This window comes from Coregonus clupeaformis, unplaced genomic scaffold (genome assembly GCF_020615455.1).
Source record: "Coregonus clupeaformis isolate EN_2021a unplaced genomic scaffold, ASM2061545v1 scaf0386, whole genome shotgun sequence".
Taxonomy (NCBI): domain Eukaryota; kingdom Metazoa; phylum Chordata; class Actinopteri; order Salmoniformes; family Salmonidae; genus Coregonus; species Coregonus clupeaformis.
The window spans coordinates 1-24000 of record NW_025533841.1 but is presented as its reverse complement, the minus strand read 5'-3'; the positions used below and the strand labels follow the sequence as shown (position 1 = coordinate 24000).

General features: G+C 45.2%; 2 protein-coding genes across 2 annotated transcripts in view; one reads left to right on the top strand and one right to left on the bottom strand.

The window, feature by feature from the left end:
- Positions 1-15529, top strand: part of LOC121558325 (juxtaposed with another zinc finger protein 1-like) — a 30728-nt gene extending 15199 nt beyond the window's left edge. The window contains exons 2-5 of the mRNA XM_041871725.2: positions 6522-6594; positions 8619-8815; positions 9813-9991; positions 15043-15529. Of these exons, the coding sequence (XP_041727659.1) occupies positions 6522-6594; positions 8619-8815; positions 9813-9991; positions 15043-15216 (623 nt within the window). The 3' untranslated portion in view covers positions 15217-15529. The remainder of the gene's footprint in view (positions 1-6521; positions 6595-8618; positions 8816-9812; positions 9992-15042) is intronic.
- Positions 15530-17450: 1921 nt separating this feature from the next.
- Positions 17451-23994, bottom strand: LOC123484638 (tax1-binding protein 1 homolog B-like). Its single transcript, XM_045215181.1, has 6 exons — positions 23894-23994; positions 22293-22379; positions 20599-20791; positions 20279-20439; positions 19071-19159; positions 17451-18595 (listed from the first exon to the last, which is right to left on the bottom strand). Exons 1-6 carry the CDS (start codon positions 23972-23974, stop codon positions 18394-18396), a joined length of 813 nt encoding a protein of 270 aa, XP_045071116.1. The 5' UTR covers positions 23975-23994; the 3' UTR covers positions 17451-18393.
- Positions 23995-24000: the final 6 nt, after the last annotated feature.

Here is a 24000-nt window from a genome sequence, read left to right as displayed (position 1 = left end):
CAGATAGACAGACCACCGCTGTGGACCACCTGTGTGGATGGTTTAGCCCTCTCTCCTCTCCAGGGGTCCACACCCTGGTCCTAATGGGGGGGTCCACACTCTGGCCCTAATGGGTGGGTCCACATCCTGGTCCTGGGGGGCTGTCAGGGGGGTGGGGGATCAGAGGGGGCCAGGGGGGTCTCTGCGCTGGTGGCCCCAGAGGGGAGCGGTTGGTTGGGGCTCTGGGAAGCTGGCCCCCTACCAGATACACACTCAGGCCAGCTGAGGTGTATGTGATTTACAGTGTGTGTGAGTGGATTGATCCAGGGCTAATAGCGTGGCCGGTGAGCAGCCCTCCATGACTCTGCTCTCTGCTCCTGTGGACAGCTCATTATTTTATTATTTTTAGTCACTTATTTAATCATGGGAGCCCAATTGAGACCAGGGTCTCATTTTTAATGGTGCTCTGACATAAAATAAAAGATACAACTACAAGATACAAGATAGAATAACCAGTACATTGCATTAGAACATCATAAACAAATTATTAGTCAATCAAAACAATTGCACACCTCGGTGAACTCATTTTATCATCAGGGTTTTAAAATGCCCTAGTGGCACCAGGGAATCCAAATGTAATGAATTGTGTAAGTAATTCCAAAATTGTGGAGCGTTAAAACTAAAAGCGGATTTACCTAGTTCGGTGGAGACCCGAGGAATCGCAAGAGTTAACCAACCCCGTGAACGTGTTTGGTATCTCATGTTTTTATACTTTAACAGCAAAGGTAAGTCAGAAGCTTGTATAGTAGAGCTTTGTAAACAAAAAGGGAGTAATGAAGTGATCTACGGGACTTTAATGAGGACCAGCCAACATTTTGATACAGGATCCAGGGATGTGTATTAAAACAATCACCTGTGATAAAGCGAAGGACACTATGGTAGACGGCATCCAAATGTTTAAGAGTAGTTGCTGCTGCATTCTGGTAAATGGTGTCACCGTAGTTAAGAACTGGCAGGAAAGTTGACTGTACAATCTGCTTCCTGCTGTATCTGGAGAGGCGTAAAGAACTGGCAGGAGAGTTACCTGTACAATCTGCTTCCTGCTGTTTCTGGAGAGGCGTAAAGAACTGGCAGGAGAGTTACCTGTACAATCTGCTTCCTGCTGTTTAGGGAGAGACATGATCTACAGTGGGGGAAAAAAGTATTTAGTCAGCCACCAATTGTGCAAGTTCTCCCACTTAAAAAGATGAGAGAGGCCTGTAATTTTCATCATAGGTACACGTCAACTATGACAGACAAATTGAGGAAAAAAAATCCAGAAAATCACATTGAAGGATTTTTTATGAATTGATTTGCAAATTATGGTGGAAAATAAGTATTTGGTCACCTACAAACAAGCAAGATTTCTGGCTCTCACAGACAAGGGCAAAGGGACCAGGACGACTGATCCGTGTAAAGGAAATAATGAATTGGGCCATGCATCGTGAGATTTTGAGTGAAAACCTCCTTCCATCAGCAAGGCATTGAAGATGAAACGTGGCTGGGTCTTTCAGCATGACAATGATCCCAAACACACCGCCCGGGCAACGAAGGAGTGGCTTCGTAAGAAGCATTTCAAGGTCTTGGAGTGGCCTAGCCAGTCTCCAGATCTCAACCCCATAGAAAATCTTTGGAGGGAGTTGAAAGTCCGTGTTGCCCAGCGACAGCCCCAAAACATCACTGCTCTAGAGGAGATCTGCATGGAGGAATGGGCCAAAATACCAGCAACAGTGTGTGAAAACCTTGTGAAGACTTACAGAAAACGTTTGACCTGTGTCATTGCCAACAAAGGGTATATAACAAAGTATTGAGAAACTTTTGTTATTGACCAAATACTTATTTTCCACCATAATTTGCAAATAAATTCATAAAAAATCCTACAATGTGATTTTCTGGAGAAAAAAATTATCATTTTGTCTGTCATAGTTGACGTGTACCTATAATGAAAATTACAGGCCTCTCTCATCTTTTTAAGTGGGAGAACTTGCACAATTGGTGGCTGACTAAATACTTTTTCCCCCCGCTGTATTTCTATAAAATAAGCCTACTTTAAATCTCAGCTTCTTAACTAGCTCATCCGTATGTTTTTTAAATGTCAAATTATTATCAATCCATGAGGGGGTGGATTTTTTGACCACTTTCCAGAATTTAGCTGGATTTCCACCACTCTCAGATACACAATTCAAGAAGTATGTTGACTTTGCTTTTCGAACCAGAGTAAGACATCTGTTTCTCAAATGTCTGAAGGACTGCCAGTCAGAGGTAGAATCAGTCAATCTAGCCTTAGCCCAAGCTAACTTTCTTTCATGAAATCTTTAAGACAATTCATGCATGAACCATGGGTTAGATCTGTCTTTTACCCTTAATCTCTTATATGGGGCATGGTTATCTGCAACAGAGTTAAACAGAGAGGTAAAACATTTAAGTGCCTACCCCACATACACCCACCCTACCCCACATACACCCACCCTACCCCACATACACCCACCCTACCACATATACCCCGCTCTCCCAGCTTTTGACAGGAGGGGAATAATGCATTCATTAATGTGTCTTTCTAGTTTTATGTCTCCGAGCGGGTGGGAGAGGAGAGGTGTGCGGTCCTTTTCACAGTGGGTAAATCACAGTTAATGAAACACTCAGTCTCAGCGAGTGGAGCTCTGAGAGAAACCCTACCTACCTCCCTCCAGACCGCTGAGGTTGAGGTTTGGACCACTACAATATATTACCTGGTGGGAGACCACAAGCAAACACTGCCACTGCACTGCCATGCACTAGTGTAGCCCTAGTGCCCAGAAAAGGGGACGCAGTCCAATTGGCACCCTATTCCCTGTTTAGTGCATTTACTTTTGACCAGGGCCCATAGAGCTCTGGGCCCGTATCCACAAAGCATCTCAGAAAAGATCCTAGGAATCCTGTTAAAACCTGTTTTATGACTAAAAATACTCCCAGCTCAGAGTAGGTTTTAGGATGATGTTAAGACACTGCCCAGACAAGCTCTGAGCCAGGAGTAAAATCAACTCCTAAAAGTTGGTAATCACGACAGTTTGAGGTACCGCTAAGGAAAGATAGTGATGACGCATGCTGTTGCATGTAGGTCTAGATTATTTATGGATTCATCGTACAGAAATGCGGGAACCAACTGACTCGCTGCCTTTTCATCTATCAACAAGACACCTACAGTGCTTTCAGAAAGTATTCAGACCCCTTCAGTTGTTCCACATTTTGTTACATTACAGCCTTATTCTAAAATGGATGAAATGCATTTTTTTCCCTCATCAATCTACACACATTACCCCATAATGATAAAGCGAAAACAGGTTTTTAGAAATGTTAGCAAATGTATTAAAAATAAAAAACAGAAATACCTTATTTACATAAGAATTCAGACCCTTTACTCAGTACTTTGTTGAAGCACCTTTGGCAGCGATTACAGCCTCGAAACTTCTGCCTTCTTGAAGGCCAACGGGTCACTGCGCAATAGCTAGCAGTAGTTTTCCCCCGGTCTAGCTAGCTAGCTTTTGTTGTCGGCTAGTTTGCAGCGGCTGCAGCAGGTGTTATCAAATGAATAGTGGTAGTATAGTGGTAGTGGTAGTATAGTGGTTGTATCATCTCCATTCTCTCTTAATGGAGAGGTGTTCTTAATTTACAGCTCCAGGCTACATGGACAGCCTCATTTCACATCTACAGTAACAGCATTGGGCTGGACCTTGGTGATGTGCTATGTTTGCTTTCAGTTCCAAAGCTGAATATGATAGCTCCAAAGCTGAATATGACAGCTCCAAAGCTGAATATGACAGCTCCACAGCTGAATATGACAGCTCCAAAGCTGAATATGATAGCTCCAAAGCTGAATATGACAGCTCCAAAGCTGAATATGACAGCTCCAAAGCTGAATATGACAGCTCCAAAGCTGAATATGACAGCTCCACAGCTGAATATGACAGCTCCACAGCTGAATATGACAGCTCCAAAGCTGAATATGACAGCTCCAAAGCTGAATATGACAGCTCCAAAGCTGAATATGACAGCTCCACAGCTGAATATGACAGCTCCAAAGCTGAAGATGACAGCTCCAAAGCTGAATATGACAGCTCCAAAGCTGAAGATGACAGCTCCAAAGCTGAATATGATAGCTCCAAAGCTGAATATGACAGCTCCAAAGCTGAATATGACAGCTCCAAAGCTGAAGATGACAGCTCCAAAGCTGAATATGGGTCGTAGAAGAGCCTACTTGAGTAACTGGGATATTTTTTTCCTACTAAACAACATAGGCCTAGTTGAATGCACTGTCTGTAAGTCGCTCTGGATACGAGTGTCTGCTAAACACTTTAGCCTACGCTGAATGAACATAAAGGCAAGCGTTAAGAGACCTATAGCTATAGCCTAGCCTATAGACCTATAGGATGCATTAGAGGAGGGATGGAATCATGGCAGTGAAGACTGGTGGTGCATCTGTCAGCCATTACCCCAGCACGGCTTCAACGTGTGTGTATGTGAACACTGTGTGTGTGTGTGTGTGTGTGTGTGCATGCGAGCGTCCATCAGTGTGTAAGAGGGAGCCTTGTACGCTTGCCACTATGTCCATCCACACACACCCCAAATCCTCTGACCAGACCCACTGTCCACTTTCACCATTCTGCACACACAGACCGCAGGACCTAAGATGGGAAGATGGGCAAAGGTACTAGGGTGTGTTTTGGTGCACATAACACGTACCTAGCTACTGTTGTCCATGGACAACATTGGGCCCCGTAGAATTACATAAGGAACACTTAATTTAATAAGATCTCTATGTTGGGCCCACCCAAAGTGAACGCTCTCCGGAAAAGCTGCAGAAGTCGTTTTTATGAGGGGTTACAGGTCAGATCTAGTGTGAATCTGGGGCAACACCTCAGTGGGAGAGCTTTGAAGATGTTCACGGAGGTGCTTCAGAACAAAGTGCTTCTGCTTTATATGAATAAATCAGTGTGACCTCAGGTGGATACCAGGGTGTATTTTGGGACACAACACAACACGTTGCTACTTGCTTTCCTCTTCTACTTGACCATGTGATTTAAAGACCCTCAAACTGCACTTAGCGTTATCTATTTATTAGATTTGCTAGATTTGCCAGTGAGGCGAACACCATACACAGTGTCATTATATTGATACACTGTGATTGTCTGAATCAGGTTGTTTAGTGCTGGGCTGGAATAAAAGGCTGCCTCAGTAGTGGCTCTCCAGACCAGAGCTGTAGTTTTGAAGAACCCTTCCCCTAAAGGCTGTGGTTGCTTTTCTGTGTCCCAAATGGCCCTGGTCAAATGTAATGCACTATATACTGAATAGAGTGCCATTTGGGATATAACCTTTGACCCTTGGGGCCACATGCTGCCAGTGTTTCTCTTCATGGCCACAGGGGGGCAGCACTTTCCCATAGCCCAGGCCAGACCAGGCAGAGGCAGGCACTAGGTAGGCAGGCACAGCTGGTGAGTGGCAGACACGGGGTGGGTTTATGGGGCATCTCCGCACTCCCACATGGCATCGCAGTGGGGAGGCTGTTTGAAGTTGGGCCTGGTTCACCTCAGGGTGTGACGGGAGGGAGAGAGAGATGGAGGGAGGGAGGGAGGGAGGGAGGGAGGGAGGGAGGGAGGGAGGGAGGGAGGGAGGGAGGGAGGGAGGGAGGGAGGGAGAGAGGGAGGGATGGAGGGAGAGAGGCTGTCCGTTGTTTGGCAGCACTGCAGAGCCGAGCCAAACGTCTGGAGCACAGCATGGGAAAGCACAGTGTGTGGAGGGTTGTCTAAACTATGGGCAACATGGTGACTGCAGTAAGGAAGAGGCTGCATAGTTAAAGTTGGATCAGATCAGAATAAAAATAATAATAAAATGCCATTTAGCAGACGCTTTTATCCAAAGCGACTTACAGTCATGTGTGCATACATTTTTTTTTACGTATGGGTGGTCCCGGGGATCGAACCCACTACCCTGGCGTTACAAGCGCCATGCTCTACCAATTGAGCTTCAGAGGACCACAGAAGACTTATGAGAAAGCCCAGTGCCAGCCAGCGCCATGGAAGGCTTCATTAAATACGTTGTGTAGCCTAGATTAGACCCAGCCTTCTTTGTTGTGCGTTTTTAATGAAAAGCTAATTTATCTAGTTTGTTGATGAGATGTGAGAGAGGGGTTTGGATACGAGGTGGTTTGTGGACGATCTCCAGCTGTGCTTAGCTTGAGGACGACGGCTAGTCTAGACAGCAGCCCATGACGTAATTTGTTAAACATCATCACACTAGCTAGCTACTGTTGTTTTGGTAAGAGTGACACACACCCAGTCCGAACACACAACCACTGCCTCCCCTCTTGACCACATGTGATTGTAATGAGGACCATGCAGTGACAGCTTTGTTGCTGTGTGTGTGTCATGTCTGCTGTTATATGATCAGGCTAACCTCTCTCTCCCTCCCCCTCTCCCTCCCCTCCCCCTCCCCCTCTCCCTCTCTCTCTCCCGTCTGTCTCTCGTCAGACACAGATCCTCATCAGTTGGAGAACCAGGAGCAGCAGCAGCCCACCTATGTTGCCCTCAGCTACATCAACAGGTGAGCAGGCTACTAGCCTAACCCTGACCTATACTGAACAAATATATAAACGCAACATGCAACAATTTCAAAGATTTTGCTGAGTTACAGTTCATAAAAGGAAATCAGTCAATTTAAATAAATAAATTAGTCCCTAATCTATGGATTTCACATGACTGGGCAGTGGGCCCACCCGCTGGGGACCCAGGCCCAGCCAATCAGAATTAGTTTTTCCCTACAAAAGGGCTTTATTACAGACAGAAATACTCCTCAAAAATACTATTTGTTCAGTGTATATACCAATCAGACCTTTAACCATGTCCCAAAGGATCATGGTTATGAAATCCCTAATGAGCGGTATTCTTATGGTTCAGTTTAAACTGTCCTAACTCTGGCCAGAAAAGGGATTAATGACCAAATGTCATTAGTAAATAGTTGATTAAACAGTTACTTATCTCAGTATGACCCTGTGAAGGTTTGTGTTTGAGGTCTAAGTCTATGCTACATGATAGGTGTATCGGAGGTAAGAACGTGCCTTAAGCTCACCAATGGTGCTATCCAATAGGATCCTTTTCTATAGCACAACTGGTTGGTACGTTGTCAAGGAGACCTCTGGTTGGAGTCCAGTAAGGGGACAGGGACAGTGGAGGAAGAAAAGCTGTTAGCAGCACATTGACTTCGGTTTCATAGGGCCATGCACTTCAACCTCCGAGGGAATCTGGTCCCAGTGTGTGTGTGTGTGTGTGTGTGTGTGTGTGTGTGTGTGTGTGTGTGTGTGTGTGGAGCCTAGTTCCACTAGCAACTTCCATCTAGCAGCAGTCAGTCTCATCTGGTGGATAACTCAGTTTAATTGTGTTAGCATTGGGTAACAGGATGTTAAGTTACCCTGGGTCCTACATTAATAGACCAAGATGACATTTCAATCTCATCCCAGTTCTCTTTGATATGGAGATATAAAAAGGTCGAAGGCAATCTGAGGCTAGCTACCGCTGTCTGTCTCCCCATCTTTAGACACACATCTTGATGCGGTTTCAGCTTTCATCTGTTCATTTCACTTCTGCTTTAACAGTGTCTGTGTGAACAGTTCATTTTTATGACTTACATTTACACAAGACTTTACAATGTAACAACGTTTTGGTCAGAGATATAGGCCTACTGTTAAACATGACGTTTGGTCAGAGATATAGGCCTACTGTTAAACATGACGTTTGGTCAGAGATATAGGCCTACTGTTAAACATGAGTTTGAGATATAGGCCTACTGTTAAACATGACGTTTGGTCAGAGATATAGGCCTACTGTTAAACATGACGTTTGGTCAGAGATATAGGCCTACTGTTAAACATGAAGTTTGGTCAGAGATATAGGCCTACTGTTAAACATGACGTTTGGTCAGAGATATAGGCCTACTGTTAAACATGAAGTTTGGTCAGAGATATAGGCCTACTGTTAAACATGACGTTTGGTCAGAGATATAGGCCTACTGTTAAACATGAAGTTTGGTCAGAGATATAGGCCTACTGTTAAACATGAAGTTTGGTCAGAGATATAGGCCTACTGTTAAACATGGGAATGATAGACTCAGAGCATATGTTGTTGTACAGTGACTTCAGCGGTATAAGTTTGTAACGGAGGAGGTTCTGTGAACAACCACGCTGGCACGATGAGACTAACCTTGCCTAAGACCTGACACGCATTAGCTCCCTGAGCTAATACCTAGGCTTTAGCTCAGCAGGCTAGTACAGCCTTGTGGCGCGCAAGTCAATCAATCTATCAAATTGTATTTAAAAAGCCCTTTTTTTACATCAGCAGATGTCACAAAGTGCTATACAGAAACCCTGCCTAAAACCCCAAACAGCAGCAATGCAGATGTAGAAGCACGGTGGCTAGGAAAAACTCCCTAGAAAGGCAGAAACCTAGGAAGAAACCTAGAGAGGAACCAGGCTCTGAGGGGTGACCCGGATTCAAACCGAGTTGGTCATATATGATGTGTGGTTGTGTGTCCTCTCTCATCATCCATCTCTCTCTGCCTCCTCCCTTCCCCAGGTTTATGACAGAGGCAGCGCGTCGGGAGCACCATGAGAGGCTGAAGAGGAAGGTGCACCCCAAGCTGTCTCAGACAGGCAGTCTGTCTCGTAGCAGTAACATCTCCACTCCTCCCAGACACAGCAGTGGGAACCTCACCCCGCCTGTCACCCCTCCCATCACACCCTCTTCCTCCTTTCGTAGCAGCACTCCTACGTGTAAGATACCGTGTGACAACAGAGTAGACCACCGTCATCTAGGAGGCAGGCGGCAGTAGTTTATGTAATATGGATTATGTCACTTCATTGTCCCATATTTTGGTTTGGATCAGGAAGTGCCTCTTTAAGTTTCAGGAGAATACAGGGAAGATATGTGTAATGTCTCACAGCAGGGTCCTTAGAGAAGCAGAGAGGGTTGACTCTCACGGTCAGTTGGTAGAGGCCTGCACAGGGAAGGTACAGGGCTATGTCTAATATTACAGAGCTTAATTCCTCAGAATCTCATCATTTTAAGTTGCCATGGCATTTGCTTACTTGTGTTCATTGTTTGTGTCTTTCCCATGTCGCCACTTAGTAAGATATGCTGGGTCTTTCAATCCTAATTGCTGTCTCTTTGGTTCTTGTGGTTGTGGAGCCAAATATTATGTTGCATTGCCTTAACCCTAGGACCTTGTGAAACGGGCTAAATTCTTTCCCACAAAACAGTCTCTCCACAATTTCGGGCTCAGTAACAAGGCAACAGTAGAACCCTGTGGGAACCCTACAGCCAGAACACATGTGGAAGGCTTGAGTCTGAATCTGTCTCAGCACATCAGCCGGTCCAAAACCCCTGAGGCTAGGATGCCCATGCCAGCCATAGGATACATCTCAAATGGCACTCTATTATAGTGCACTACTTTTGACCAGAGCCCTATGGGCCCTTGTCAAAAGTAGTACACTATATATAGGGAATAGGGTCCCATTTGGGACTGAGCCTTAGTCATTAACTGTGCTTGAATCAGAGCAGAGTACTGGAGCTGCTGAAATAGGAGTATTAGTCTAATTGTTTATGGATGGCAGTAAGCACGTTTTATGACAAATCGTATTTTGTTGGGTGTTGTGTGTGTGTGTGTGTGTGTGTGTGTGTGTGTGTGTGTGTGTGTGTGTGTGTGTGTGTGGTGTGTGTGTGTGTGTGTGTGTGTGTGTACCTGTGTCTGTATGTGTTTCTCCCCTCCAGGCAGTGAGTATGATGAGGAGGAGGAGGAGGAGGAGGACTATGAGGAGTCAGACAGTGGTGAGTCCTGGACCACAGAGAGTGCCATCAGCTCAGAGTCTATCCTCAGCTCCATGTGTATGAATGGAGGAGAGGAGAAACCCTTCGCCTGCCCTGTGCCTGGCTGCAAGAAGAGATACAAGGTGGGCCAACCGCACTCACTCCATGAATCAATACCATGTGTAAATGGAAAAACCTCAAATAGCTTTTAACTAGAGTCCTGAGTTGAACTAAGAGTCAGAGTGTTTCCTCATCAGGTCATGTGGTCAGGAAAGTCTCCTGTCCCTACCTACCCGTCTGTGGATATTGGCTAGATACATAGTCTATGCTTTCTGTTCAAGTGACTGCTTCTCCTTCTCATAAGACTCCAAATTAAAACCATCCATTACCCAAGATGTTGGTTTGGTCCTAAACAGACCAAGGCTCTGCATACAGATAAAGCAACACCTCACGGCACAACGCCTCTCCCCTATTTGACCTAGATATTTTGTGTGTATGTACTGATATGTAGGATACATGTGCCTTTTTAAAATTTATGTAGTTCTGTTCTTGTCTATTAATGTTCTGTATTATGTCATGTTTCATGTTTTGTGTGGACCCCAGGAAGAGTAGCTGCTGCTTTCGCAACAACTAATATGGATCCTAATAAAATACCAAATACCAAAATGCTGCGGTAATGACACTGTGATGTCCATATTACAACCCAGTTCAAACGGATGTCAAATACCGCCATAGAGTTACCGCAGTTGAGAAAACAGGGTGTTAGTCAAACATTACAGCATGTCAACATCTTGAAATGCAAACATCCACGTCCACTGCAGTGATTTAGGGAGGTTTTTACAGGATTTTCCATTCCCATTTGGGTTGGCTGTGTGTCCGGGATAAATGGTGTTCAGCTTGAGAAAATGGCATTGCTGACGTGAATGACAGGATTATGGCTGATGACACACTTAGTAGTAGACTGTAGGCCAGATGTCAAACTCATTCCACAGAGGACCGAGTGTCTACGGGTTTTCGCTCCACCCTTGGAACTTGATTGATGAATTAACACCCCTCACCTGATTGTCTAGGTCTTATTTGAAAGGAAAAAACTAAAACCCGCAGACACCCCTGCTGAGTTTACGTTTGACACCCCTGCTTTACTAGAAACATGATATATAGTTAGTAATAGACTCTAGGCCCGGGGTGTCAAACATACTCAATGTATGTGGCACCTTAAGTGGGGAGGACGCGCTCGTGGTAATGGCTAGAATTAGTGGAATGGTATCAAATACATCAAACACATGGTTTCCAGGTGTTTGATGCCATTCCATTTGCTCCGTTCCAGCCATTATCAGCAGCCTCCTGTGAACTAAATATACACTGCTCAAAAAAATAAAGGGAACACTAAAATAACACATCCTAGATCTGAATGAATGAAATAATCTTATTAAATACTTTTTTCTTTACATAGTTGAATGTGCTGACAACAAAATCACACAACAATTATCAATGGAAATCAAATTTATCAACCCATGGAGGTCTGGATTTGGAGTCACCCTCAAAATTAAAGTGGAAAACCACACTACAGGCTGATCCAACTTTGATGTAATGTCAAAATTAGGCTCAGTAGTGTGTGTGGCCTCCACGTGCCTGTATGACCTCCCTACAACGCCTGGGCATGCTCCTGATGAGGTGGCGGATGGTCTCCTGAGGGATCTCCTCCCAGACCTGGACTAAAGCATCCGCCAACTCCTGGACAGTCTGTGGTGCAACGTGGCGTTGGTGGATGGAGCGAGACATGATGTCCCAGATGTGCTCAATTGGATTCAGGTCTGGGGACGGGCGGGCCAGTCCATAGCATCAATGCCTTCCTCTTGCAGGAACTGCTGACACACTCCAGCCACATGAGGTCTAGCATTGTCTTGCATTAGGAGGAACCCAGGGCCAACCGCACCAGCATATGGTCTCACAAGGGGTCTGAGGATCTCATCTCGGTACCTAATGGCAGTCAGGCTACCTCTGGCGAGCACATGGAGGGCTGTGCGGCCCCCCAAAGAAATGCCACCCCACACCATGACTGACCCACCGCCAAACCGGTCATGCTGGAGGATGTTGCAGGCAGCAGAACGTTCTCCACAGCGTCTCCAGACTCTGTCACGTCTGTCACGTGTGCTCAGTGTGAACCTGCTTTCATCTGTGAAGAGCACAGGGCGCCAGTGGCGAATTTGCCAATCTTGGTGTTCTCTGGCAAATGCCAAACGTCCTGCACGGTGTTGGGCTGTAAGCACAACCCCCACCTGTGGACGTCTGGCCCTCATATCACCCTCATGGAGTCTGTTTCTGACCGTTTGAGCAGACACATGCACATTTGTGGCCTGCTGGAGGTCATTTTGCAGGGCTCTGGCAGTGCTCCTTCTTGCACAAAGGCGGAGGTAGCAGTCCTGCTGCTGGGTTGTTGCCCTCCTACGGCCTCCTCCACGTCTCCTGATGTACTGGCCTGTCTCCTGGTAGCGCCTCCATGCTCTGGACACTACGCTGACAGACACAGCAAACCTTCTTGCCACAGCTCGCATTGATGTGCCATCCTGGATGAGCTGCATTACCTGAGCCACTTGTGTGGGTTGTAGACTCGGTCTCATGCTACCACTAGAGTGAAAGCACCGCCAGCATTCAAAAGTGACCAAAACATCAGCCAGGAAGCATAGGAACTGAGAAGTGGTCTGTGGTCTCCACCTGCAAAACCAGTCCTTTATTGGGGGTGTCTTGCTAATTGCCTATAATTTCCACCTGTTGCCTATTCCATTTGCACAACAGCATGTGAAATGTATTGTCAATCAGTGTTGCTTCCTAAGTGGACAGTTTGATTTCACAGAAGTGTGATTGACTTGGAGTTACATTGTGTTGTTTAAGTGTTCCCTTTATTTTTTTGAGCAGTGTACTTTAAAATGACTAAAATCAAATCGAAACACTGTAGAAATTATATTGGACTTACATTCAAACAGTTTCTTGACTGTGTCCAGCTCGCTAATAACCACCGAAATGAAAGCTAGACAGTCATGGAGCATAAAAAATATAGGACTATTTTTCTCATTTTGACAGCGAGGAAATACATAAAATTTTCAGTGCAGCCCTCCGGACATTGTTGAAGACCGGATGCGACCCCCGGGGCAACATTGAATTGACACCCCTTCACTAGGCTGTACAAGAAGCATGCAGAGATGAAGGACGTTGTGTTGAGTTAGTTCAACTGACAGAAGACATCTGGACAAATATAGGCTTCTTGAATCCTTTGCGAGATGGACAAATAATCAAGTATATTTTTATATATTCTATTCTGTCACTATGTTGTACAGTAAACATACAGAGAGATGTGTAGTTAGGTTTAGTGTTATGAGAGAATCATGACTGTTATACAGTGGGGAAAAAAAGTATTTAGTCAGCCACCAATTGTGCAAGTTCTCCCACTTAAAAAGATGAGAGAGGCCTGTAATTTTCATCATAGGTATACGTCAACTATGACAGACAAAATGAGAAAATATTTTCTAGAAAATCACATTGTAGGATTTTTTATGAATTTATTTGCAAATTATGGTGGAAAATAAGTATTTGGTCAATAACAAAAGTTTCTCAATACTTTGTTATATACCCTTTGTTGGCAATGACACAGGTCAAACGTTTTCTGTAAGTCTTCACAAGGTTTTCACACACTGTTGCTGGTATTTTGGCCCATTCCTCCATGCAGATCTCCTCTAGAGCAGTGATGTTTTGGGGCTGTCGCTGGGCAACACGGACTTTCAACTCCCTCCAAAGATTTTCTATGGGGTTGAGATCTGGAGACTGGCTAGGCCACTCCAGGACCTTGAAATGCTTCTTACGAAGCCACTCCTTCGTTGCCCGGGCGGTGTGTTTGGGATCATTGTCATGCTGAAAGACCCAGCCACGTTTCATCTTCAATGCCCTTGCTGATGGAAGGAGGTTTTCACTCAAAATCTCACGATACATGGCCCCATTCATTCTTTCCTTTACACGGATCAGTCGTCCTGGTCCCTTTGCAGAAAAACAGCCCCAAAGCATGATGTTTCCACCCCCATGCTTCACAGTAGGTATGGTGTTCTTTGGATGCAACTCAGCATTCTTTGTCCTCCAAACACGACGAGTTGAGTTTTTACCAAAAAGTTCTATTTTGGTTTCATCTGACCATATGACATTCTCCCAATCCTCTTCTGGATCATCCAAATGCACTCTAGCAAACAGACGGGCCTGGACATGTACTGGCTTAAGCAGGGGGACACGTCTGGCACTGCAGGATTTGAGTCCCTGGCGGCGTAGTGTGTTACTGATGGTAGGCTTTGTTACTTTGGTCCCAGCTCTCTGCAGGTCATTCACTAGGTCCCCCCGTGTGGTTCTGGGATTTTCTTGTGATCATTTTGACCCCACGGGGTGAGATCTTGCGTGGAGCCCCAGATCGAGGGAGATTATCAGTGGTCTTGTATGTCTTCCATTTCCTAATAATTGCTCCCACAGTTGATTTCTTCAAACCAAGCTGCTTACCTATTGCAGATTCAGTCTTCCCAGCCTGGTGCAGGTCTACAATTTCGTTACTGGTGTCCTTTGACAGCTCTTTGGTCTTGGCCATAGTGGAGTTTGGAGTGTGACTGTTTGAGGTTGTGGACAGGTGTCTTTTATACTGATAACAAGTTCAAACAGGTGCCATTAATACAGGTAACGAGTGGAGGACAGAGGAGCCTCTTAAAGAAGAAGTTACAGGTCTGTGAGAGCCAGAAATCTTGCTTGTTTGTAGGTGACCAAATACTTATTTTCCACCATAATTTGCAAATAAATTCATAAAAAATCCTACAATGTGATTTTCTGGAGAAAAAAAATCTCAATTTGTCTGTCATAGTTGACGTGTACCTATGATGAAAATTACAGGCCTCTCTCATCTTTTTAAGTGGGAGAACTTGCACAATTGGTGGCTGACTAAATACTTTTTTTCCCCACTGTATGAGACTGATCCAGTGTTCTCCAAATCCAGTTGAAGACCCTGATTGGTTGAATATTTGAATCAGATGTGTGTGAATCAGGGCTGGATCAAAAGCCCCTGTACACACCCAGTAGCACTCCAGGACTGGAGTTGGCGAACACTGGACTAATTCAACCTTAGCTTACTCTGCCCACTTACACTCTGTACTGTCCCCTCCCCCTCATTCAGAATGTGAACGGGATCAAGTACCACGCCAAGAATGGCCACCGGACACAGATCCGCGTCCGCAAGCCCTTCAAGTGCCGCTGTGGGAAGAGCTACAAGACGCCCCAGGGCCTGAGGCACCACACCGTCAACTTCCACCCGCCAGTCTCTGCCCACATCCGCAAGATTCAGCAGTAGCACCCCCCCACCCCATTTTCTTCATATCTTTGTACTTTTTCACATTTGAGCTATCATGTGTCTTTTTGATATATTTTTGGCACATGGTGCTTACTGTTAAGATGATGATGATGCTATGTTTGAAATAGTGCGTATTGCCGCGTTCAAAACAACTCGGAACTCAGAACACTTCGACTTCAGTGCAGGGATCTTTTCTTTTTTTTGTGACTGGCTCTGACTTCCGAACGGTCATCCAGCTCGGAATTCCAAGTCGGAAACTCTGGCATCTTTATAGAGCTCCGACTTTCCGACCTGAAGATCACTGACGTCATGATTTGACCTCTTTTTTCCCCCCCGAGTTCCCAGTTGTCTTGAAAGTTAAGGTTCATAGCCCTGCCCCTGGGCTGAGTTCGGCAGAGCAAATCGTGGTGGAATATTTACATACAGATATGTTGTGTACGTTACCACTTACTGAACTTGACTCGAGTGTTCAGGTAATGTTGTGTTCGAAAGAAAGGGCATGAGAGTGGAGAGGCCAGGGGAGAAAGCAAGCATCACCACCACAAAGTGGAGGCAAGAAAATCTGAATGTTTGTGAAATATAACAATGTCTATACATCCTGTGTAGCTCAGTTGGTAGAGCATGGCGCTTGCAATGCCAGGGTTGTGGGTTTGATTCTCACAGGGGACCATTTTTTTTTTTTAAAGGTATGAAAATGTATGTATGCCCTTGCTCTGGATAAGAGTGTCTGGTAAAATAGTAGGCTATTATATATTTTTCCCATTCTGAAAGTATAGTTTTAAGATTCACTTTTCTAGTATAACTTTTTTTTTGTGTGTTTTAGCACCAAAATACTATCTCAGGTGAGAGTTTGCCGGCAGCATTTCAGCACCACAATCCTAATCACAATCCTTCCCGTGTTCTGATAGGTACGCGACCCAAATGGCACCCTATTCCCTATATAGTGCACTACTTTTGACTATAGCCCTATGGGCCCTGGTCCAACAAAAGTAGTGCGCTAAATAGGGAATAGGGTGCCATTTGGGATACAAATAGTATTTTAGGATCGGCTGTTATGCTGTTCACTGGAATCTTGGGATTGGGTGTCACAGCAGTCCCAGTATTCCGGAACCCATTCCCAGTATTCCGGAACCCTTCCATTCAAGGGTGCTGAGCAGTTATCTTCTTTGCCATAGCCTTGTGAAGCATTTAAGCACTTTGTAGTAACCAGTTGTCAACAGAATTAGGATGGTTTTCGTTGCCAATAACTCTTGTCTGCTACATGTCTGGTCGGTGTGTGCAGCAGCAGTCACAGGAACTAGAGAGAGAGCCAGACTCTGGATGTACTCAACTTTTCCAAGGGAGTTTTACATTTTTTCAGACCTCCAGTGTTTCCTGTTTGTTGTGGTGAGATTATGTATCTGGTTTCCTTGAATTGTAGACCAGAAGACAGAGTTCCAATCCAGTATCGGTGTATAGCTCCATAGTGACACTTCAGGAACGGCTCATTTGAGCTAGAGTAGACATTCCTGTAAAGAAAAGATGGTCATATCTCCATTCTGCTCCATTTCTCCACCTGTGTCCCTCTAGCCTTTTAATGTAGTCTTATAAAAGGTAATGTGCCATACTGGTTATCAGAGAGAGCAAGGGGCTAATCAACAACCCATCAAAACATCATCACTGCATGGAATTCAATGTTGTTATGGAACTACACGTTAATGTGTGCGCCCTTGCCCTATTCCCTATATAGTCCATAGGGCTCTGGTCAAAAGTAGTGCACTATATAGGGAATAGGGTGCGCCATTTGGGACACTGATTATGTTGATGGACATTGACAGTATTATACTGCCAATACATATGGAGGGAAGTATTTGATATATTGTGTATAGTAAATGTTTTGTCTCTAAGTGCAATAAATTATATTTTTATATGTTTCTGGAGATTGATGACCCTTACTGTGTGTGTATGTATGTATTCTGTAAACTAAGGCAACACCAGAGGTTGTTTTGGAACTGACGGTGATGTACAAAACAAGCTGCTTTAGAAATGTAGCTGTGATTACATTTGAAACATCACAATTGCCTCCGATGTGTGCCTGGACATTTTTGCACCATTACATATTTTTTTCCACCTTTATTTAAACAGGGAGTAACATTGAGACCAAGGTCTGTTTTACAAAGGAGCCCTGACTGAGTATGTATGTGCACAAGGTATTGAATAAACTGACTGGGTATATTATAGGCTGATACGCTACATTGTTCCAAACATACTTTATTAGTTCAGATTTCATTACATGGGACTCACACAAAGAAATCAAAGGTTTTCTATGATCGTGAAATAACTTGCAGCAAATAACGTAAATAACAAAATAATAGTTTCTCATCTAACAGAATCCTGGCATGCATTTTAATCAGTAGCGATAGGTGAAGCATGACTTCTTTAGCCAGACACAACCAAACCGGTGGATAATTAAATAATGAGAATCGAAAGAAACTGAAAATCAACTAACAGTAAAATATGACAGCTCTTTCTAACCATACATAAACATATTGCAAAAGCTTATACAACACTGTTGGCTTTTAAAAGATTATTCTAAAATAGATTATTTAAAGATAATACAATAATCAGGTTTAGAAGCAATGATTTGTCCCGTCTGTCTGCATATAGTGCACCGAGGCGGCTGCTTTCTAAAAAAGAATGAATACCTGAATTTTATTATGAAGCTCAGGGGAAAGCATTTTGGTTGGAACAGTTCAAATGTATGTTTTGGTAAACACCTGATGTAGCCTACTTTCCCTGACTTTACATAGTCTAGTAGTGTCTGAGACTGGTGAAGTACAGCGATGACATAGTACTTCACATCATCATCGGTCACATCCCACTAATAGAATCTTGATCAGCCACTTCATGTTAAATAACCTATTATTAAAGACGTTCTGATTCACACAGATTGATAGCCCTGGTCTGAAATATACATGAAATCAGAGCACATGGTTTTAATGGAGAACCAATCACACCACCCAATATATAGACCTTTTCCTTAGTTAATAAAATACGCTAATCAAAACGTCAACGGTCCTAAAAGTGAATCGGAATGAGATCGTCACACCTGTTACAGGTGGCAGGGGAAAGAGAGTGCAAGGCAGTTTCATTTCAGTAGCGACTGACAGAAACTGAAGGGTGTAGTGGATATGGTTTTTAGTCGAAGTTGAGCACGTTGGTGTCAAAGTGGGTGAGCACGTGGTTCTCGAAGATCTTCTGGTCGCAGTCGAGGGGGAACTGCTCGCTGCACATGGGGCACACCTTCCAGTGGCTCTCTACATGCTCCTCAAACTTACTCTGGTCGTAGTTGGGCGGGAAGATCAACTCACACAGCGGACAGCGCTTTTGGACGTTCACACTGCACAGAGGGGAGAGAGAATGGAGTGATGGAAAGAGAAGGAAGGAGTGATGGAAATAGAAGGAAGGAGTGATGGAAAGAAACAAAGAAAAGGTATTGAGAGAGCAACCAAGAGAGAAGGTATTGAGAGAGCAAAAAGAGAGAAGGTATTGAGAGAGCGTTGTGTTAATGAGCAGCCAAGTGATGATGTTGGCAGAGGGGAGCAGAGCAGGATAGCTAACAGGCTAATAAAGGCCATCTGTCAGGTCTACTCTACGTGGGTGGGCCGCTAGCTGGGCTGGGCCACTCATGTTAACACCTACATTAAAGAACAAAGACTTTACACATGTTATCATGATATACACAGGTTGGAGCTGGGAAGCTGCTGTGCTGGGGTGAGAGAGACCAACTTCAATGCATTTTGGGGAGCTCAGGCCTTCAGTGTGTGTGTGTGTGTGTGTGTGTGTGTGTGTGTGTGTGTGTTTGTTTGTGTTACCTGGCCTCAAAGCAAAAGGGAGTCTGTCCATCATTTAAGAATGGGCTGTGGGGTTCAGTAGTTGCTGCAGGCTGTTCATTGGCATTGCCCTGTGGTGGAGGGTAGAAAACTACTTCAGAAATACTATCACACACACAACTGCTGTAGCAGAAATAATCATCCCACTGTGTATGATGCAACATATCACTGAGTGAACCTCAGTGGAGGCTGGTGTCACTTTAAAATCGGAGGACAGCTCATAGTAATGGCTGGAATTAAGGTAACAGTATCAAATCAAACATGCTTTCATAATGTTCACTTTATTCAATTCCAGTTATTACTAGGAGCCGTCCTCCCCTCACCAGCCTCCTCTGGTCTATCTTTAAAGCAGACTAACTGACTAACTCACGTTGTTGATGTTGTTTTCAGACTAGCTAACTACCATTGTTGTTTTCAGACTAGCTAACTACCATTTGTTGTTTTCAGACTAGCTAACTACCATTTGTTGTTTTCAGACTAGCTAACTACCATTGTTGTTTTCAGACTAGCTAACTACCATTGTTGTTTCCAGACTAGCTAACTACCATTGTTGTTTTCAGACTAGCTAACTATCATTGTTGTTTTCAGACTAGCTAACTATCATTGTTGTTTTCAGACTAGCTAACTATCATTGTTGTTTTCAGACTAGTTAACTATCATTGTTGTTTTCAGACTAGTTAACTATCATTGTTGTTTTCAGACTAGCTAACTATCATTGTTGTTTTCAGACTAGCTAACTATCATTGTTGTTTTCAGACTAGCTAACTATCATTGTTGTTTTCAGACTAGCTAACTATCATTGTTGTTTTCAGACTAGCTAACTATCATTGTTGTTTCCAGACTAGCTAACTATCATTGTTGTTTTCAGACTAGCTTACTATCATTGTTGTTTTCAGACTAGCTAACTATCATTGTTGTTTTCAGACTAGCTAACTATCATTGTTGTTTCCAGACTAGCTAACTATCATTGTTGTTTTCAGACTAGCTAACTATCATTGTTGTTTTCAGACTAGCTAACTATCATTGTTGTTTTCAGACTAGCTAACTACCATTGTTGTTTTCAGACTAGCTAACTACCATTGTTGTTTTCAGACTAGCTAACTATCATTGTTGTTTTCAGACTAGCTAACTACCATTGTTGTTTTCAGACTAGCTAACTACCATTGTTGTTTTCAGACTAGCTAACTCACATTGTTGTTGTTGTTCTGCTGCTCCTCTGGGTCCTCCAGGCCGTCGGGCCGGCTGAGGTTGCGTGCAGGCTGGATGCAGACTACGTTACTATCCCAGGAGGGGGGGCCCACAGGGGGCAAGCGAGGCAGCAGGTCATCAGAGAACTCTCCGTCCGCTCCATCTAGAGTGAGGGAAAAGAGAGGGTCAAAGGTCAATAGGAATGTAAGCATATTAGGGTTTCAAAATTCAGATACCTTTCCCAAAATTCCCAGGTTTTCCAGAAAGAAGCTACAAGAAATGATACATGAAATGAATAGCAATTGAATGAATCTGAACCAACCTCTTGCATCTGAGGTGGAGTAAGGGTTCCCAAAGTGCAGCTGTGTAGGGCTCTGGGGGACCAGCAGTGGAGTGGGGGCGTCCTGGGGGTAGGGCAGGGGATACTGCAGGAACACAGACTGAATGCTCATCTCCTCTGACACTACAGCCTCCGTCTTCTTACCACCACCACCACCACTGCTCTTCTGGAGATCCTGGTGGGGACAGACAAGACAACGGAAACTATTAGATTAGATTATTATACATTTATGATTGGAAAGGGAATCCTTTAAAATAACTGATCTTGTATTTTCTCTAACAGAATTGTGCTATCTTGTGGAGGAAATGTATTCATATTTTTGATATATTGTAAATATTATCTTTTGATGCTAAGAAGTACCACACCTGAAACGTCACTCTAAAAGTGCAGCTGCTCCTAAGAAGAAAAGACTTAGCTACAGATCTAACTTCAGCTACATTTCTATGTCCATCCTCTCCAGGATAGTCAATACATGACTGGCCACAACCACCTCACAGCAGCTCCTAGAACTATGGTCGGTCTCTCTCCCTCTCCCTCGGTCCCTCTCTCTCTCTCTCTCTCCCTGCCTCGTTCCGCCTCTCGGTCCCCATCTCCCTCGGCCCTCTCTCTCCCCCTTGGTCCCTCTCTCTCCCCCTTGGTCCCTCTCTCTCCCCCTCGGCCCTCTCTCTCCCCCTTGGTCCCTCTCTCTCCCCCTTGGGCCCTCTCTCTCCCCCCTCGGCCCTCTCTCTCCCCCTCGGCCTCCCCCTCGGGCCTCTCTCTCCCCCTTGGTCCCTCTCTCTCCCCCTCGGCCCTCTCTCTCCCCCTCGGCCCTCTCTCTCCCCCTTGGTCCCTCTCTCTCCCCCTCGGCCCTCTCTCTCCCCCTCGGCCCTCTCTCTCTCCCTCGGCCCTCTCTCTCCCCCTTGGTCCCTCTCTCTCCCCCTTGGTCCCTCTCTCTCCCCCTCGGCCCTCTCTCTCCCCCCGTCCCTCGGCCCTCTCTCTCCCCCCTCGGCCCTCTCTCTCCCCCCTGTCTCGGCCCTCTCTCTCTCTCTCTCTTCTTCTCCCCCCTTGGTCCCTCTCTCTCTCCCCCTCGGCCCTCTCTCTCCCCCTCTTGGACCCCCCTCACTCTCTCCCCCCCTCGGTTCCCTCCCCTTTCCCTCCCTCCGTCTCGCTCCCCCGTCTGTCTCTCTCTCTCCCCGTCTCTCTCTCTCTCTCTCCATCTCGCCATCCGTCTCTCCGTCCCTCTCTCTCTCGCACCGTCTCTCTCTCCCCTTCTCCCTCACAAACAGTTTAATTAGTCATTCATTAAAAAAGAATATCCTCTCATTTTCAAAGGCAATGGAAGGTTTGTGTTTTACTGGAAGTTTGAAGCAGACGCCAATTTAATTGACAGTCTCAACCTCAAATTGGGTCGTTTTGTTACTCTTAGTGACGAATGCGTCCGCTAGCTAGCTCCCCTTCAGCAGATTCCCCGGGCCCAATCTGGACTTCTCTGTGGTTCAGAGTAATTGAATGGAAAATGAGAAGTCACTTTGCTTTACTTCACCAATTAGAGATGTGTTAAACCCCAGCCAGATTAGGATATGGGAAAATTGCTGCTCTTTTTGGGGTGTTTTTAGTTCAGAGAGGTCTATAAAGGCAGAAAATGAAAGCTATAGTGTAGTGTTGCTATACTTACTAACTTCACCAACTATACTAACCTCCTCAAGTCTCTCCTTGTCCTTCATCAGAGTGGCCAGGGTGTCCTTCAGTTCATTCAGCGCACGCCCCTTCTCAGCCACCTGACTCTGAAGGAGGGAGACGGTCAGGAGACGGTCAGGAGACAGTCGGGAGGGCGTAGGGAGACATGGAGTACACATGGAGAACACATCAGTTTAAGATTATGGCCGTTGAGGAAAAATATTTTGATATCAAATAAATGTCTATCAGTATTAAGGAAAAACATGCCAACTCCTGCATTAGTCAGGCAACAGGAGAGGAGTCCTCAGAGTCCAACCCTGTCCCTGGCTGTCTCTGCGGCTGTGTTCCAAAACGGCACCCTATTATCTATATAGTGCACTACTTTTGTCAAAAGAAGTGCACTATATAAGGATAGGGTGCCATTTGGGACACACCTTCAGAGTCCGACCCTGGCGGTCTCCAGGACTTACATAAACAGCAATAAAGCCTTCCTCTGAACGGGCTCTGCACATTAACACAACTGTCACTGGAGTTGGCCTTCAACTGGAGTATTTTCTATTTATTTGCCGTCCTAACATCTGCTCTGATTCTAGCCTGGTCCCAGACCTGTGTGTGGTTTGGCATGACTTATGATAAGTCAGAGGAGATGGCTACATCACTATCACATCCATATCTGGGACCAGGCTAGATCATGGCATGACAATGACAGGGAGAGGAGGTTGGATAGAACATCCATATCTGGGACCAGGCTAGATCATGGCATGACAATGACAGGGAGAGGAGGTTGGATAGAACATCCATATCTGGGACCAGGCTAGATCATGGCATGACAATGACAGGGAGAGGAGGTTGGATAGAACATCCATATCTGGGACCAGGCTTCTCTTGAAGTATCTAGCTCTCCAGGACTGGAGTAGGAGAGTCCTGCGCTACACTAACCTGGTAGTGATTCTCCTAGCCTGGTCCCAGACCTGTGTGTTGCCCTGCGCTACACTGACCTGGTAGTGATTAGTCTAGCCTGGTCCCAGACCTACATTTTTACATTTACATTTATATTTTAGTCATTTAGCAGACGCTCTTATCCAGAGCGACTTACAGTTAGTGAGTGCATACATTATTATAAAAAATTTTAAAAAATCATACTGGCCCCCCGTGGGAATTGAACCCACAACCCTGGCGTTGCAAACGCCATGCCAACCAACTGAGCTACAACCCTGACCTGTCTGTAGCCCTGCTCTAGACTGACCTGATAGTGATTATCCTAGCCTGATCCCAGACCTGTCTGTAGCCCTGCTCTACACTGACCTGGTAGTGATTATCCTAGCCTGGTCCCAGACCTGTCTGTAGCCCTGCTCTACACTGACCTGGTAGTGATTATCCTAGCCTGATCCCATACCTGTCAGTTTTGGGTTTGAGGAAACAGAAGCCTGCTCAACATAATCTATACTGACCTTTTATGATCCTCATCGGCTGGTCTCAGATCTGTGTACTGCTATACATAGTTTACAATGTACGTGGTAGCGGTCCTCCTAGCCTGGTAACTACAGAATCTACACTGTACCTTATAGCGGTCCTCCTCAGCTGTTCTCAGATCTGTCTGTAGTACTGCTCTACAATGTACCTTATAGCGGTCCTCCTCGGCTGCCAGCTGCAGCTTCAGGCTGTCGTTGGTCTTCAGCTGCTCCTTCAGCTTCACCTCCATCTTGGCCAGCTCATCAGCAAACATGC

What these genes read in the sequence shown, in the direction of transcription:
- LOC123484638 (XM_045215181.1), bottom strand. Translation starts at nt 23,974, where the DNA reads ATGGAGGTGAAGCTGAAGGAGCAGCTGAAGACCAACGACAGCCTGAAG. An exon ending in ACAAGGAGAGACTTGAGGAG is followed by an intron (nt 20,792 to 22,292) that starts GTTAGTATAGTT and finishes TGTCCCCACCAG; the next exon opens with GATCTCCAGAAGAGCAGTGG. An exon ending in CTCCACCTCAGATGCAAGAG is followed by an intron (nt 20,440 to 20,598) that starts GTTGGTTCAGAT and finishes CCCTCACTCTAG; the next exon opens with ATGGAGCGGACGGAGAGTTC.